The following is a 17509-nucleotide window of genomic DNA, read 5'->3' as shown; positions in this document are numbered from 1 at the left end:
CTGCCACGATCCAACCCCCCCGCCACGATTGGGCACTCCCCCGACATGATCCGACCCCCCCCCCCGACACGATCCGACCCCCCCCCCCCGACACAATTTGGCACCCCCCCCGCCGCTTCTTACCCTCATCTGGGCACTCTTGAAAATCGGCTTCCTCCTCTGCTGGGCCTTGAGCATCTGAGCATGCATCGGTTTCCGAGGCACCGATTTTGCAAATGTTTTGCAAAACACTCGCAAACCGGTGCACTCGTAAACCAAGGTACCACTGTACTATCCCTATCTGTCCCAGCAGACTCACAATCTGTGGTATCTGGGGCAATGGCAGATTAAGTGACTTGCCCAGAGTTACAAGGAGCAGGTTGGGATCAAACTCACAACCTCAGGGTGCTGAGGCAGCAGCTCTAACCACTAGGCCATTTCCCTAGTAACAAACATAAATAGAAACATGATGGCAGATAAAGGCCAAATGGCCCATCTAGTTTGCCCATACTATGTGAATCTGTAGGTTGGCAGGAAATTTTGTACAAGAAAAACTGAACATCCTTTAAACTGGGATCCACACAGAATAGTGGACTTGGCTCTGGTCACCTTGTTGGGCAGACTGGATGGACCGTGCGGGTCTTTATTTGTCTTCATTTACTATATTACTATATTTGACAGTCTGCTGGCGACGCATGCAGCGAAACTGGACCACACTATCTCCAACCTGCTGATAACAACAAACGACTACAAATATTTTCGCAAAGAAATCAAAACCCACCTATTCAAAAAAATTTATACAGATGGCTTAACCCCAACCGGACCCCCCGCAAAGAACTACCCCCTCCTCCCTCCTTCACCAGTTCCCTTCTCTTTAGCCTCAAGCATGTCAACTGCTTCCCTAACGGTATATATACTGGATCTGCACTATTTCCTATTTGTACAGCATCTTGTAGCTCTTGAAATATACAGCTCCATTATTCTTGTAACTTCTCCTGGAAATGACCAGAATTCTCTCTGTAATTATCCTGGAAATGTCCAGTTGTCTCTTTTGTAATCCGCCCAGAACTGCAAGGTTGAGGCGGAATAGAAATCAGTAATGTAAGTTAATGTAATGTAATGTAATATATTACTTCTGTCAAAGCCATTGTCTACTTCCATGTAAAGTAGAATCTCAGTTAACCAGTACTCTCACCCAACCGGCAAAAAAAATTGCTTGGGGTCCCCCCTGAAACATCAGCGGTCCTCGGCCATGAACCCACTCTCCCTCAAGCCCTGAAGCAGTATAGGTGGTGGCAGTCCTGAGCTGTGAACCCCCTGCCTCCTGCCCTGAAGCACCAGCATGGCAGAACCACAAACCCCCCTCTCTTAAGCCACGAAGCAGCCAGTGACAGTCCTTCCACCCCAAAGCAACAGAAGTGTCAGTGAATCAGAGCCGTGAGCACCCCCCCTTCCTCTAGCCCCTAAGCAGAAGCAGGTGGTGATACTGAGCCATGAACCCCCCCCCCCCTTCTGTCCCAAAGCAGCAACTGGTTAACAGGAGGCAGCACTCAAAAACAGGCTACTCATGGTCAGCCCCGGAAGGGTCTTTTCTCTGATGCGTCACTTCCAGCACATCAGAGGAAAAGCCCTGCTGGGGCTGGCTACGAGCAGCCTGTTTTGAGCACTGCCTCCTGCTGACCAGCTGCCAATTTGGGTAAGGAAGAGAGAAAAGGAGGTAGGGTTTCGCAGCTCAGGACCGCTACCCTCTTCAGAACTGGAGGGAGGGGGGTTCGTAGCTCAGTTCAGCTGCTGTTTCAGGGCAGAAGGGAGGGAATTGAGATCTGGCTTCTTCTACAGTGCTGTACAGTAACTGTCAGGCAACCATAAAAACAGTTATCTGGCCTCCACCACTCTCCATGGGTGCTGGATAACTGAGGTTCTACTGTAAATGTGTAGTCAAATATGGTTCTGTGAAATATAATTTTCAAACCTCCAGTCACCTTTATTTAGTAGTAAGAGGGAACTTCAAGTATAGATATTGTTTAAGATTTGTGTCTGTTGTAAATCTAAATCAGTGGTTCTCAAACCCTGTCCTGGGGGACCCCCAGCCAGTCGGGTTTTCAAGATATCCCTAATGAATATGCATGAGAGAGATTTGCATACCTGTCGCTTCCATTATATGCAAATCTTTCTCATGCATATTCATTAGGAATATCTTGAAAACCCGACTGGCTGGGGGTCCCCCAGGACAGGGTTAGGGAACCACTGATCTAAATGGTCCTGGAACATAATGTGTTGTTTTTGTTGTTTTTTTTTTTGCTTTTTGCTAATTTATTGTTGACATGTGTTTCTTCTCAATTTTCTGTCCTTATTTTCCTCCTATTGTGGGTTTGATATATGCTATCAGGATTTCTTTTTCTTTATTATAAATAGCTTGTATGTTGTAATATGTAAATTGCATTAAAAAAAATAAACTGGAAAGAAATTGTCCATCTCAAACTGTATATGGCATCAGAGGCAGGCATTCATGACCGTTCACTTCCAGAATGTTGATCTTTCAACCAAGTTTCTCCCCCACCTTTTCCCTGCATATTGGCTGCTCTTGCTTATTGGCCAGATTCACATCGACCTTGAATATATCTCTTGGGTGGTATGGACCATCATCTGTGAAAGGCCAACAGTAATTTCAGGGGTAAAATTCCAGGGATATCTGGCCTAGTCCATCACTTCCAGCGTTACACATGACATCCTAAAATTCAGACAGCAAAAACACAATAGAAACACATCTTAGTATAAACATTACTGGATTTCTAGTTAACTATATAAATGACTACTGAATACCCAATTCAGATTCCTTCCATGTTTGGCTTATGAATTTACTTTATAACAATTTTTATTGAAAGAATCAAATAATCAATACAATATAAATTTAAACTGGTCCTTAGTCAGTTGGACTATTGTAACATTGTTCATCTTGCTGGTACTCAGAAAAATCTTCATAGACTGCGCATAATTCTGAATGCAGCAGTCAGATTGATTTTCGACTTAAAGATCATGTCACTGATTTTTATTGGGTTAAATTTAAGCTCGGCTGTATTTGTTTTAAGGCACTAACAGGCTTAATTCCTGAGTATCTTATAGAATCTTTTATCATTACAGACTCTAAACATTCTAGAAAATCTCACTCATTATTTTCATTCCCTTCTGTAAAGGGATGCAAATATAAGAAATTTCAGGAATGATTGCTATCTTTTCAGTCAGCCTTATGGACTAGGGATTTAACTCATATATTCATATTCCCAAATTCATATCAACAATTTCGACGTGCCTTAAAAACGTATCTTTTTAGGGAATCTCTCGGAAGTTAGATATTGGATGTTTATTCATTTGTATTACTAGTCTTTATGAACCGCATAGAACTTAATGGTATTTGCAGTATACAAGTGAGTTTTATGTATGTTTTATGTTATGTTATTTCATGTAAACCATTCTGAGCCCCTTGGAAGAACAGCATAGAAAATTTAATAAATAAATAAACTCAAAGTAAAAACCCATGGCTCATGTTCCCACTGTTCCAAGGGAATAGATCTCCAGTGGAGGAGGAAGGGAGTAAAGTCAACACCACCAACAGCTCTGGCGCTTCTGACTGACTGTTCATCTTGATATCCTGTACTGTAGGAAACAACTTGCACTCTTGCAACTTTCCCTCTTGACAAGCCTGTTTTGAAAATTAGAAAAAGACACTAACGCCCCCTTTTACAAAAACACAAAAGCATTTTTTTAGCACTGGCCGGTACGCTGAATGCTCCACGCTGCTCCAACACTCACAGAGTTCCTATGAGCATCGGGAGCAGTGCAGAGCATTTAGCACGCTGGCTGGCGCTAAAAAACGCTTTTGCAGTTTTATAAAAAGGGAGGGGAGAGAGAATAAAAAAGGTATTAAATAAAACTAAATTCAGTTGCTTTTCATGAGCAGGATGAAAAATTTGCAAATGTCTACCATGATGCCTGAAAAGTTTATACAGTAACTTTCTTGGAAAATTCTTACATTGATCTAATAAGAAGGAATTGTACTGCAAATAATTCAACAGGGCAAATCACCCAAGAGAGGTTTAAGGCCTGACCATGATCACAAAATGAGAAATAAAAAAGTTGTAGTAAATCAAACCCATAGAACAAACTAAGGATAAAATAAATGGTGAAATTGATTCATACCTTTTAATTTCCTTCCTTGAGTCACCAATTGGTTGTATCCCTTTCTCACCAGCAGATAGAGATAGAGAAATACTAACTTTTCCAATGACATCACAGGGACTCTTAAGAGGCGAAAGTAGAAAGCAGCAGTGGGGTTACTGAGGGCTGAATGCTGGTTGTATGTGCCAAGCAATGAAGAGGACTTGTGCACAGATGTTAACTCACATGGAAGACATAACTATAAGTTGTATTAAAATGCATGCTGATGAACTAATTTAGGTTTTCTGTACTCTGCAGATACACTACCCACTTTTGATGTATGCACAATGCAAGAAATTTTCTGAGGGTCTAAGGTGGCATAGGTGGTTTTGCAGAGAATTTCTTGTGCTGGTTTTCATGCAAGCAGAAGGAAGCTCGTGCAAGTTTTAAAGGCAGATGGTACATTACAAACATGGACACACGTCTGATCAAAACTAAAAGTGAAAAAACATCATCGCCTTTTCCAGGGGCATAGACAGAAGTCCATTTTGGGGGTTCCCAAAAGTGGACTGAGGCAGTCTGATTTCCTCACCCACCTGCCACCGCCGCAATAAAATGTTAGTGGAGATGCCAAGTCCCACTAGCCGATGACCTACCTGAGCTGTGTCTGTGCTGAGTGAGCAGCACTCAATTCAGCAGGCATGTTTTGGCCAGCTCTCCAGTTAGACCTGAACTGAACATGAGCAAGACAGCTGCCATTAGTGGCTGAAGCATGCCCGCTGAATTAAGTGCTGCTCAGCATTGCCAGGTTCGCTGTTTTCTGTCCCAATTGGGCTGCTGGAAATTTTAAGCAGTTGTGGTTTTTTGGTTTGGTTTCTGATTTTTGTTGCTGTTCTTCATCTGGTTTCCAGCAATTTTTGCTACTTCAGTTCCCTGGTTTTGATGGCTATCTGCATTTCTCTTTATGCCGGATGGCCATTCTGCTGCTCTGCTGTTAAAATTTCCCTTTACAGTACTTGACTTTCCCCAGACCTAATTCTACTTCAGCTTCAACTGCAGTCAAGACTCTCCTGTGCTCCCTGTAAAAAAAAAAAACCCAAACAGCTTTGGGTTCGCTCTCTGTTCAGTGTCTATTGTGTGCATATTTTGGGGTAAGTCTATCACAGTGGAGTAGCTAATTTCCAGGAACTTGAGATCTTGTGAACGGGTACTAAAAAGGATTAGCCAGGGTCTCCCAGCTATTAGAGTTACAGTAGCTATTTTGTATGAAGGGTAGAAATATATTGGGCTGTTTTGGAGCTGCTTTTCAAGGTAAACGGACGGGATTTTTTTTTTTAAGGGGCAACTCTAGTGCTGCTTGTTCAGCACAGGCGTGACTTAGGCAGAAGACAGTGGAACATGGTAAAAAAAAAACAAAAAACCCCAAACCCCAGGATTTCCAGGATCCTCATTGATTTGTATTGAGATCCTGGTAAAAAGCGGCTTGAGCGCAATTTGCGGAAGGCTCCTATTATTAAGGCCTGAAAAACAAGCGCCACGTACACCATCATTTTCATTTTTTAGTTGAACAAGCAACAAGAAGCCACGCTTATTGCAAAAAACCTTGTGCGCACCCCACCCCCGCATTTTGCAGGTTTTAAGCATGCAATTAGCTTCTTGCACTGATCCGAAGCTTTGCGGTTGTACAAGAACACACGCAACCCGATCTCTCCCTCGCTCCAATCCAACCTCTCTCTGACTCTTGCCCTCTTCCGTGCTTTAAATTCCCCGCCCTCGCGTTCCACCTCCCAATTTGCCTTTGACGTCGCCCCGCCCCCTCTGACGCAACTTCTCTACTTTGAACCGCCTGAAACAGGAAGTTGCGTCAGAGGGGAGGGGGCGGGCGCCGGAGAAGAAGAGCTGCGGGACAAGTAGGGGAGGGGGAAGACCCCAGACATGAGTTTGAAGGTAGGCTCGTGGACAGGGAGGTAGAGGTGAGAAGACCGCGGGCGGACGGGGTCCCTGGTGCCGCCTGAGAGCAGTCAAATGCGTGTGACTTGGTTGCTCTCCAGTTTTGTGTCAGACCCTTGTTGCTTCCTTTCTTCCTAATCCTTTAGCCTAGTGTGGTCTGAACAACCTATGGGGTGTGAACTGGGAGAGGGAAGGTTCAAATCTTCTGTGTACCCTGACATTTCATATGACGTTTGACAATCCTTTAGCTTCAGGGGGGAAAAAATGGCAAATCTACCAATCATTAAATAGGAACAGGCCTCCCACCCCCCACCCCCAGGCCCAGGCAGTTCAGGTCAGACTGTAGTGGCAATGGATTTTCCTTTCCAAAGTTTGTGATTTTGCTGCTTTAAGTATTCCCCAGGCTGTTGCAGGTCTTTTCTCAACTAGCTGATTCCCCCATAGCAGTTGTGGACTGGTTCTGATTTCCCTAAAAAGCCTGGAACATCTCTCCATTCATAAGTAGGTTAAAAATCAGGACTAAATTATGCTGTAAGAAAAAGAAATGAAACCATCTAATAATTCTAGAAGACTGGATTGCTGAGGTGGCTGTCCTGTTTGCAGAACTAATTCTTCAGATCTGGTTACACCCTGCATTTAGGCTATTCACCCTGTAATCTTTTGCACAAAGCATGCTTTGGGGTGCAGCTGGGTCCTTATCTCTGTGCCCACCTTGCAGAGGGAAGGACCTTTCTGAGGCAGCCAGAGGCTAACAGTCATTTGGCTGAGCACATGGTCTGTCAAATTGAGCCCAGCAGCAGCAGCTTACTCTTTGGGCAGAAAGTTACTGGAAGTGTGGCAGGATGGAGAACCAAACCATTGAGAGCATGCAGGTGAAGGAAAGAGTGCAATTGCTTTTTATATGTGAGGAAGCTGGTAGTGCTAGAGAGAAAAGGAAAGACCCTGCTAGCAGGGAGACAAGTCTTTTTGCTGGTAGCAGTGAATATTTCAAGATACCAGGAAATGAGGGATAGCAGAACCTATTTTCTGCTAACTGGAATCATTCTTTGCAGGATGGAGTTATGGATAAAGATCGAGTTATTCGTGTCGGGACTCGAAAAAGTCAGGTAAAATTATAAATTGTTACACTTTTATTTCAGATCTCATGATTAAAATAGGAGAGTTTTTGTGATGTAGCCTGGTGAATTTATCTATGAGCATTTGTGTTATATGTGTATTTTTGTGTGAATGTGTATAACTGAACATTTCTGATTATCTATGTGAGTGTTTTTGACTCTGTGTATGTGGCACTTTACCCTGTCGATGCTGCTAGGTCCACTCTATCATGAGTCCTAGGACCTAAAACACCACTGTGGCATTTTCTACTGCAGCTTGCTCGGATTCAGACGGATAGTGTCATGGAGATGCTGAGTCAACGATTCCCTGCAGTTCAGTTTGAAATTGGTAAGCATCAAATAAGGGCTTCAGGATCCTGTGGTGAAAGCAGGAGGGAGCATCACAGGAGTATTGCCGTCCACCTTTCTAGTTACATCCTGACAGGAAGGAAAAAGTGGGAAAAGATCTGGCTTAACCATTAAGCAAGACTAGGTGCTTGCCTGAGGTGATAAAGAACATTTACAGCCAAAGTAAAACAATGGGTCCTGACAATCATACAATCGCATCAGCATGTAGTTTTACCTGCAGGAAGGGTAGACGCTTTTTCAAATAGGCCACTTACCCAGGTAAATGAATTTTGGAAATTGCCTTTATTATGAATGTGTATATCTGTTTGTCTATACAAGTGTATCGCAAATTGTGTGCCATGACACAGTAGTGTGCCAGGAAGAGAATCTGGGTGTGCCGCCAGGGATTCAAGAACAGATGTTGTGTAGGCGAGTCTGTCACTGCCGACACCTCTCCAGCACAAGAGCTCAGGGCCACGTCTGGAGGGCCTCTGAGCATGCACAGATGGCAATGTGATGACATCATTGCGTTGATGTCTGCATATTCTCGGAGGCCCTCTAGATGTGGCCCCAATCTCAGGGAAGATGAGACAAGGTTTGGGTGGGAATGGGGCAGGGTTATGGCCGGGAATGGGGCGTTGCCACATGTCCTTTTTTTTCTGTGCCACAAAAAAAAAAAAATTGTGAGACACTGATCTACACACAAAACAAAGTTCAATATTTAAAATTACATAAGATGCCCAAGTATACATTTTTATAGGATTGTTATAGGTTGATCCTAATTGTTTAGTTTGTTAAACTCTTGGGGAGGGAAGGAGCGAGGGGGTATTTTAAGGCTGAAAACTTGCTTATAGTGCTGAATACCCTTGTAACAAGGCTTCCAGAACTAAAAGTGGGGAAAATGGGTCCCAAAATAACACTACAAAAATAAACCCGAGGTCTCTTCAAATTATTGCCTATCAGTTTTATAAAGGAGGAACAAGAAGTGCTCATTCCAGATTAAGTGAAATAGTAATAAAACAAAATATGATGATACTTTTTTATTGGACTAACTTAAAACACTTTTTGACTAGCTTTTGAAGGCAGAACCTTCATCAGAATAGTCCAAAAGTATTGTCCTATTTTCTTTTGTTTTGTCTCTACTTTATTGCCTTTAACATGGTTGACACATTATTCAATACTCGATTAAATGGTTGTCGTACAAAGTGTAACACTCGGGGGAAGATTCCGATGGGCCGCTGTCGTAACAATTTCAAAAAAGGCGAGTCATTCTTAAAAAAACTGGCCAATTCTCAAAAGGGTTTGCCATGGTCTTTTCTGAGCTTCCTGGCAGACTCCAACTCTTACATAAGAACATAAGAACATAAGCAGTGCCTCTGCCGGTCAGACCATAGGTCCATCCTGCCCAGCAGTCCGCTCCCGCGGCGGCCCAAACAGGTCACGACCTGTCTGAATCACTAGAAGGGGCTCCCTTGCCACCTTGGTATCTCGTTTAAGTCCTGCCTTCCTATCGAAGTCCTAGCCCTCCAGTCTTGCGCATGCACGACCTGGTTGGTTTATACTCATTACCTGGTTAACATTCTATACTTGTGTTACATCCCAGCTCCTCCCTCAGTATCCCACGATCCCTTTATCCGTCAGGAATCCGTCCAATCCCTGTTTGAATCCCTGGACCGTACTCTGCTTGATCACTTCCTCTGGTAGTGCATTCCAAGTGTCCACGACCCTCTGGGTGAAAAAAAACTTCCTTGCATTTGTTTTGAACCTATCTCCCTTCAGTTTCTCAGAATGCCCCCTTGTATTTGCTGTCCCCTTTAGTCTGAAGAATCTGTCCCTATCCACCCTCTCTATGCCCCTCATGATCTTGAAGGTCTCTATCATATCTCCCCTGAGCCTCCTTTTCTCCAGAGAGAAGAGCCCCAGCCTTTCCAGCCTCTCGGCGTATGAGCAGTGTTCCAGCCCTCTTACCATTCTCGTTGCTCTCCTTTGGACTCTCTCAAGTACCGCCATGTCCTTCTTGAGGTGTGGCGACCAATACTGAACGCAGTATTCCAGATGCGGACGCACCATCGCTCGATACAATGGCATGATGACTTCCCGTGTTCTGGTTGTTATGCCCTTCTTTATGATGCCCAGCATCCTGTTGGCTTTTTTCGAGGCTGCTGCGCACTGTGCAGATGGCTTCAGTGATGCATCCACCAACACACCCAAGTCTCTCTCGAGTCTGCTGTCTCCCAACAATACCCCCCCCAATTTGTAGCTGAACAACGGGTTCTTTTTCCCTATATGCATGACCTTGCATTTGTCCACGTTGAAGCGCATTTGCCATTTGTTTGCCCAGTCTTCCAGCTTGTCCAGGTCTTCCATGCAAATGTATTACAATGAGGTCATTAATATTTAAACAAGCACGCTGGACAATTCTCTATTATCGCCGGGTGATTCCCTAACCTCGCTGGCCTACATTTGTGGGCAAACTTTTCCGGCAGGTCTGAGCTGTTACTGCCACAACCAGTGCTAAAAACGATAGCGTGGCTTTATAAAAGGGGGGGAAGGGCATATGTTAAGAAATATAACTGGGTTTAAAAAAATATTTGTTTAATTTTTTTTAACAAATTTTTCAAATCACCCTTGTATGCTTTGATGTCTTTTTTTATGTTAAAGCCATTTTTCTTCTGATATTTTGTAAACCAACTTGATGTTTTTTTGATTAGGCGGTATAACAAATGTTCAAATATAAAAAAATATTTTTGTGGGAATATAGGGTATATAGTCTTTTTTTTCATTTTTTGATTTGTTGAATTCATGCATGATTTATATTGATGTCTTTTTTTTTAAGTGCAGTAACAACGACTGGCCATATTTAGAACTGATTGTTATATTTTGCTTTGTTTGTATAGTGTGTTTAATCCAATATAAGCACATTTTTCTTTTTAAAATAAAATTGATAGGCGATATTTTGAAGTGTGGTTAAGTATTACAGTGACTTCAGGTTTATTTTTGTAGTATTTATTTAGAGAGACAGAACTGCCATCCCTCTACCCTTGTGAATGGAGGAGTGGCCTAGTGGTTAGGGCTACACCCTCAGCACCCTAAGGTTGCAGGCTCAAACCCAATGCTGCTCCTTGTGACCTGGGTAAGTCACTTAACACTCCACTGCCCCAGGTACATTAGTCGGATTGTGAGCCCACTGGGACAGATCGGGAGAGATAAACTTGAGTACCTGAATATAAATCACTTAGGCTATAAGTGGTCTTTAAACACTAAAATAAATTTTAAAAAATTGCTCTTTCAATCTGAGACCACCTTCTTTTTTTTCTGTTGGATAGTTGCCATGTCAACAACCGGAGACAAAATCCTTGATACTGCTCTGAGCAAGGTGAGTGAGTATGTTAAGGTTCTGCAGTCTCTGTGTTCAGCCTACTTCAGAGCTGTGTATCCTACTAGTTGTTTTTGTTTTTCTTTTATTGGTAGATTGGAGAGAAGAGCCTCTTTACTAAAGAGCTAGAGAATGCACTGGAAAGAAGAGAGTAAGAACAGCCTCATATCACAACCAGGCTTTTTATCGATTATGTTCTCTACTGTTCACATCAGTATATTGCGCATTAGGGTACAGCAAAACTCTTTGCAGATGGGGAGAAGCTCTAATCTAGAATTCTGAGTATGGAGTCCTGAAGAGCATCACTGTAATTCTGTGGAAAGATTCCCAGACCTCTCTGACCTCCTGTTTATGTTGTTTTCCCCCTCTGTTTCTGTCATTTAGAGTTGATCTGGTGGTTCACTCCTTAAAGGACCTGCCAACAACACTGCCTCCTGGTTTTACCATTGGTGCTGTCTGCAAGTGAGTTCCCTAATAAATAAGGCTTTTGCCTGGGTGTGGGGCAAGCAAAGTGAGCTAGCCACGCTGGGCCCCACATTGCATCAAATTCCAGTAAACTATTGTGCCACATGCTTGCAGGGAAGTCCTTTCTTCTCATGGTGCGGGCTTGCTCTTTGAGCATGATACTCTCCACACATTGGCAGAAGGAGTGCTTTCTCTTTTAACTGTGTCTGCAGCATTCTCTTCTGACTTCATTATGAACTGTGAACATATATGGGACCTGCTGCCTCTAGGTGTACAGATTTCAAAGTGAAACTGGTCAAGGGTCATTCCATGTCAAGTGGTCCAGAGCTCCCCACTCGGCCATCTCAGAAATTGCTGAAAAATTTTCAGGCACCTCTAATGAAGATATCCAGAGTTTTGGGGCAGGGTCTCAACTAGATCTAAAGTTAGAGGCCACTATTTTGTATCCATGGAATATGTTGAGTGGGGACCCTTCTTGAAATTGGGCCAGTTGACATGGGATTATCCTCAAGGATGTAGATGCAGTTAAGAATGATGCTTTGGTCTGTTGGTAGAGGGGAGAGAAGGCTTTGATACATTGATTTGTCCTAATTTCCAAATACCTCTTGGATCACCCATGCTAGCAGTGCACTGTCCTTCATGTATACAATATATGCACTAGAATAAAGTGCTCCAGATACAATATAATGATACAGAAATTTGGCTCATTTCTTGTCTCATGTCAAGGAAATAACTTCAAAACAAATCTATGAGAAGGTTGTACATGCAAAGGAATCCCTGGTATCTGTGCCATACATCTACCCAGGATGCAGGAGTGCTTTGTCATAAATGGTGCTGAACGCTCTGAATCTGTAACATACTGTAGCTACCAAATTATAGGCTAGATTTACTAAAAGATGCTACTGTGTAATAACCTACATTAATTAGTAAACATTACAGACAGTCTTCTTGTTTTTGGCCTATGACAGTACATTCAAAAGCTTTCCCAGTGACCCTCTCAGCCAAGATATCAACTTTTCTTACACACGTTCATGTGAATATCCTTATGTTGAATCACCAGGATAGATTTGGGAAGCCCTGAACTAGAAGATCACTTGCACTGTGAATTATTTGTTTTGTTTGTCTTTTTAAGTTTTGTTTTTTTTTAAATTTTATACAATTTTTTTTTTCACTTAAATAGTGGGTGTACATGTGATTTGCCTAGGTGAAATACAAATTAGTAAAACCTTAACTTTAGCCTTACTTGCATTGATAATTTAAATTCATGGAGAGAAGAAGCCAGCCTAATATTTGCAAATGTACCAGTTTGACAAAAGAAGTAGAACGCTCCATAGTTATTTTCAAACATATGAAGTTAGTCCAATATAAGCTTTCACTTACAACTTCCTTGTTGACCTTCATTTCTTTTTTAGACGGGAAAACCCCCACGATGCTGTTGTGTTTCACCCCAAAAGTATTGGAAAATCATTAAGCACCCTTCCTGAGAGGAGGTAAGAGGTGTAAATTGAAGTGACCTCTCTTCAAGGTGGGTGAGCAGGAGAAACCTATCTGTGAGAGTAGAGAAGGGAAAGCAAATGAATGAGCCTCCCTAGGGAAGTGAATGGGACAGGAAAAGGGGATTGGATGGGTGAGCAAGAGGTCCACCTCCTTGAAAGGAGGTACAAATGAGTGAAAGGGAGAAGGTATAGGAGGTACAATGGAAAAGTCCATTAGCAGTTATTGGCCAAATAAATTTGGGTGTCTCCCTCTTCTTACTTCTGGAGTAGACTTTTCTGTTAGGATCTGCTCAGTACTTCCAGTTGACTCAGAATGACCACTTTTGGAGACAGGATGCTGGGCTTGATGAACCATTGTTCTGATCCAGAAAGGCACTGCTTATAGCCCATCCTGGGAAGTGTGGTGGGTGGTGGATGAAGGATGGGGATTTGAATGGGAGAGGCCCCAGTCAGAGAGGGAGATATAAGGGAGCTGAGAGGAAGAAGCCAAACCTAAGTGCAGGTTGTAAGGTTTGATAGTGGCCCTGCTAGCAATAGCTATGCTGACACAGGTAAGATGGGGAAAGGATGCTGAGAGAAGATCCAGGGTGAGCTCCCGTCACTCTGAGGTGGTACAGGTGTATAAGGGGGTGAGGAAGGGCAGGACACTTTTTCTTGATCACATGGTCTTCATTCTGACTGGTTGCTGTTCTTTGCAGCGTGGTAGGGACCAGCTCCCTCAGGCGAGCAGCTCAGCTGAAGAGGAAGTTTCCACAACTAGACTTCCAAAATATTGTATCCTTCAATTGTACAGGCTACCATCAATAAAATAAACATCTTGTATAGTTCCTTCCTAATAATCCTTAACCTTCTGGTAGAGGGGAAATTTAAACACACGTCTCAAAAAGCTGGATGAGAAAGAGGACTTCAGTGCCATTATTCTTGCTGCAGCTGGACTGCTTAGGATGGGTTGGGAAAGCCGCATTGGGCAGGTGAGAGGGATGGTGCTGGTGAGGCTTGTTAGGAGGAAAGAGATCTTGTACACAATGACATATCCCTTTTCTACCTTTTACCTAGATTCTGAATCCAGAGGACTGTATGTATGCTGTAGGGCAGGTATGTTATGTGACCTGATGTGCTACAAATAAGCAATATGTTGGAATTGCAGGACTGTTTATCCAAAGGGCTTTTCATTTCAGAATTTAAAAGGGCAATATTCAGTTTGTGGCAGCCAATCTTTCTTTTAAATCCTGGCTAAATTAAATCTGGATATTGGGGACCAGCACTCAATGTCCTTTAATAAATCTTAAATAATTGCTGAAATTTAAATATTTAAAGTTCTAAATTTCAATAATTATTTAAGATTTATTAAAAGAGAAATAAGAGTTAATGGATCAGTGAAGAGCTTATGTACTCTCTTTCTGCATTGTGTAAATGAACCCAAAGGAAGGAAGGTGCATTATACTGAGATCCAAGAGTCCTTAACATATGCTGCTATATGAGAGTCTGTTAATTTTAAAGTGGAGCATTATGATGGACTTATTATAAGTATTACGATTATTATGGCAATGCACTGCATTGAATATATTAGAGTTGAATAATACTGCACTGTGAGGAGTTTCTATAACAAACGAATGTGGTTTTAACCAACTGGCCATTAATTTTACATTTTGGCCTTGAAATAAACAGGGGTATTTTCTCCTTGCTTTTTGATTAATTTTTGTACACACTATGACAGAGCTGAAGCTGATTTCATGTTTATTACTGGTGCTCACCTCAGTACCAGAGAGTACTTCATTTCCCTTCTGAAACTCTTAAGATATAACATATATAAGCAACTTGGCAATGTCTCTCTATCTTCCTGCCTGTCTTCTTAGTCTGTGGCTGCATTTCTTGGTATTTGAGAATCTTGTCACTCCATGTGTTATACAAAATAGTTGCTTTGGACTGACACTGCTATTAGCAATGCTATTCTGGTTTTCAAGCAGTAAGCTTTTTTATTAATTGGAATGTCCCAAATGACCATAGCCTTTCATTGTCCATAATTCTCTCTCTTCTAGGGGGCCCTGGCTGTGGAGGTGAGAGCCAAAGATCAAGACATCTTAAACATGGTCTCTGCGCTGCATGACTCTGAGACTGTTCTGCGCTGTATTGCTGAAAGAGCATTCCTGCGGCACTTGGTATGTGACGGTTGTTGCTTTTTGCTCCTCCACACCACACCTGAAAGCAAATACATTTGATCCAACTAATATTTTTCTTTTTACAGGAAGGAGGCTGCAGTGTACCTGTGGCAGTGAGCACTTTAGTGAAGGACTCCCAGGTATCAAGATGACACCTTCTGTGTACTGTATCCTACCCACTACTGTGCTTTTAACGGTCACCTGAGAATTAATGACAGCCCACTCTATTTTTTGATCTGCAACATTTGATTTCTGTGGAAGACTGAAATTTTTTTTGTGTGTCCCAGAATCTGTAGTAATCTATGCTTCTGTTTGTGTTTGCAGCTGTACCTGACGGGAGCTGTGTATAGCCTGGATGGATCAGAAAGCTTGCAGGAGACTATGCAGACTTATATCCATTTCTCACAGCAGGTAAATGTAAGCAAAACAAGCTCTATGCACAAAGATGCATGAGGAAGGTCCTTGAGAAAACTAACACACTTTGCAGGGGTCAGATAAATGTGTTTAGAAGAGCTCACTGGGTGTCACTTTTACTAAGCCTTACTAGGGAATGAGCTTAGGGACTGATTCTATAAATTGGCAAAATACCCCTAACAGCCTCAATAATTTGTTAAAAAATGTAATTGGGCGATAGGCACCTATCACAATGCGCTTAGCAGCGCCTAATGCCTAAGTGGGTGTTTCTATGGGTGGAGCATGAGTTAGGCATCTGAAATGTAGGCGAAGGTTTTAAAGGCCTATATTTCAGGCATCTGAGCTTTTATATAGGAGCTGTTAGCTGCAATTCTTTAAACGGTGCCTAAGCGTGATTGACAGACAGCAGGCACCCTTTTTTTAGGTGCTGGCTGATTTAGGCACATTTATAGAATCAGCCTCTTAGTGCACAGGGAAGTCCTGCATGAAAAAGCACTAAGTCCATATCTATAGGGTTGTGGTTTTGTCTTTTTGCAGGTTTTGTGAATTAATGGAAAAATAACATGGGGGTGCACTTACCTTCTCCTAGGAGGCAGTTAGTACTCCCAGGTTGTCAGCATTATCCAGTTAGTGTGCTAGCTGCATAATGTTTCTATGCCTGTTTCCCCCCCAAATTATAACCTAAATAACGTACTTTCAGCATGTGCCAACAAGCAAATTTTGCAAAATGCTTTCACGTGTTATGAAAGGCCCCTTTTCCTGTGTTAAGCATGTGATGGTGCTAAATGTGCCTAGGTAGAAGGGCCCCCATTTGTTACATCTTACCATCTTCAGCTTTCTTGTAACAAATTGGAGAATCCTTAAGTGTGTAAATCTTGAATGATGGAACTGGAAAATCTCTTATACGTTATTTTCTTCTTTAGGATATGGATGGCCCAAACGATGACATACAGCATGTCGGGATCACAGCTAAGAATATTCCTCATTGTGCACTGGAGGCAGCTGAGGCCTTGGGAATCAATTTAGCTAATTTGTTGCTGAGCAAGGGAGCAAAACAAATACTGACTGTTGCTAGACAACTCAACGATGCTCAATAAGTGGCTTGTCACCAGGGGTTATAACCATGCCACTATGGGCATTTCCTGATGAGCAAGGGAAGGATTCCCTTACTGTTTTAAAGATAAATGATGCTATCACTTTTAAAGAAATTAAAAAATATGAAATTAAAATGTATTAACCCAAAATTTGCTGCTGCTGCTTCATGGAAGGTACTGTGTTAAAGGTTAGGGTCATGCTGTTTTATCCTGATTAGTTTGTTATACAATTGGTTAAAAAGGCTGCCCTCTGCTCAGATCTCCCTAGTGGCAGACTTATTTCCTTTAATATCTCTTATTCTTCCTGCATTTACAGCAGGGTAGGGTTTTGTCATCTCTCATCCCTAATAAATATTTCAGTTAATGAATATGTTTTGCAGTATATAATAGGTTTGCAGGCACGTCATGTAACTGCACACACACCTGCCTGCAGAACACTTTGTAGTGATTCCCCAAATTGGTCCTGGGAGAACTCTAGCCAGTCAGGTTTTTCAGGATATCCACACTGAATATTTATATGATGGATTTGCATAGACTGGCTTGTCGCTGTCCTGAAAACCTGATTGGCTGGGGTTCCCTCTAGGACAGTTTTGAGAACCCTTACTTCTTTAGCACTCTCCAGACCAGTAGAGGTTAACTTTACGATTGGGTATATATCTAATCATGACCAGCAGGTGGAGACTGAAAACAAAACTTTGGGACAGTATATCCTAGCCCCTCCTCTCTATTTCCCTCAGTCTTCTTTCAGTCTCCAGCAGGTGTTGAGTGATCTGTACCCATCTCCCTTGGTAGGGCTGTTGGAATTTGTTTAGGGGTTTATTGTCCCTGTTTTTAGCCGGACGGAGCTTGGACGGACTCTGTTTGGGGGTTCGTCCGACCTCGGGGGTGTCAAACCCGGCGGGTCACGAGCGGGGTCCCTCCCCCCACTTCCTCCACCTCCCCATATTTTTTTAGAGGAGCCTCAGCAGTAAGCCTTGCC

The 17509-nt window shown here is 42.6% G+C and overlaps 1 protein-coding gene across 4 annotated transcripts; it reads left to right on the top strand.

Annotated features, from left to right (window-relative positions):
* Nucleotides 1-5985: 5985 nt before the first annotated feature.
* HMBS (hydroxymethylbilane synthase) lies at nt 5986-16674 on the top strand. 4 transcript variants are annotated; one of them, XM_033919332.1, is made up of 14 exons: nt 5986-6081; nt 7137-7190; nt 7455-7527; nt 10853-10902; nt 10998-11053; nt 11287-11364; nt 12780-12857; nt 13562-13637; nt 13721-13834; nt 13920-13958; nt 14903-15022; nt 15109-15162; nt 15347-15433; nt 16360-16674. In XM_033919332.1, the coding sequence occupies exons 1-14, from the start codon at nt 6070-6072 to the stop codon at nt 16531-16533; spliced, it is 1065 nt and encodes a 354-aa protein (XP_033775223.1). In that variant the 5' UTR covers nt 5986-6069; the 3' UTR covers nt 16534-16674. The 4 variants fall into 4 exon arrangements, with proteins under 4 accessions (XP_033775223.1, XP_033775224.1, XP_033775225.1 ...); XM_033919333.1 differs by having other exon boundaries at nt 6041-6107; XM_033919334.1 differs by having other exon boundaries at nt 6065-6081; nt 7397-7527.
* Nucleotides 16675-17509: the final 835 nt, after the last annotated feature.

Source organism: Geotrypetes seraphini, chromosome 13, assembly GCF_902459505.1.
Source record: "Geotrypetes seraphini chromosome 13, aGeoSer1.1, whole genome shotgun sequence".
Taxonomy (NCBI): domain Eukaryota; kingdom Metazoa; phylum Chordata; class Amphibia; order Gymnophiona; family Dermophiidae; genus Geotrypetes; species Geotrypetes seraphini.
Note: the sequence above shows the minus strand (reverse complement) of the source record. Positions and strands in the feature narration are given on the sequence as shown.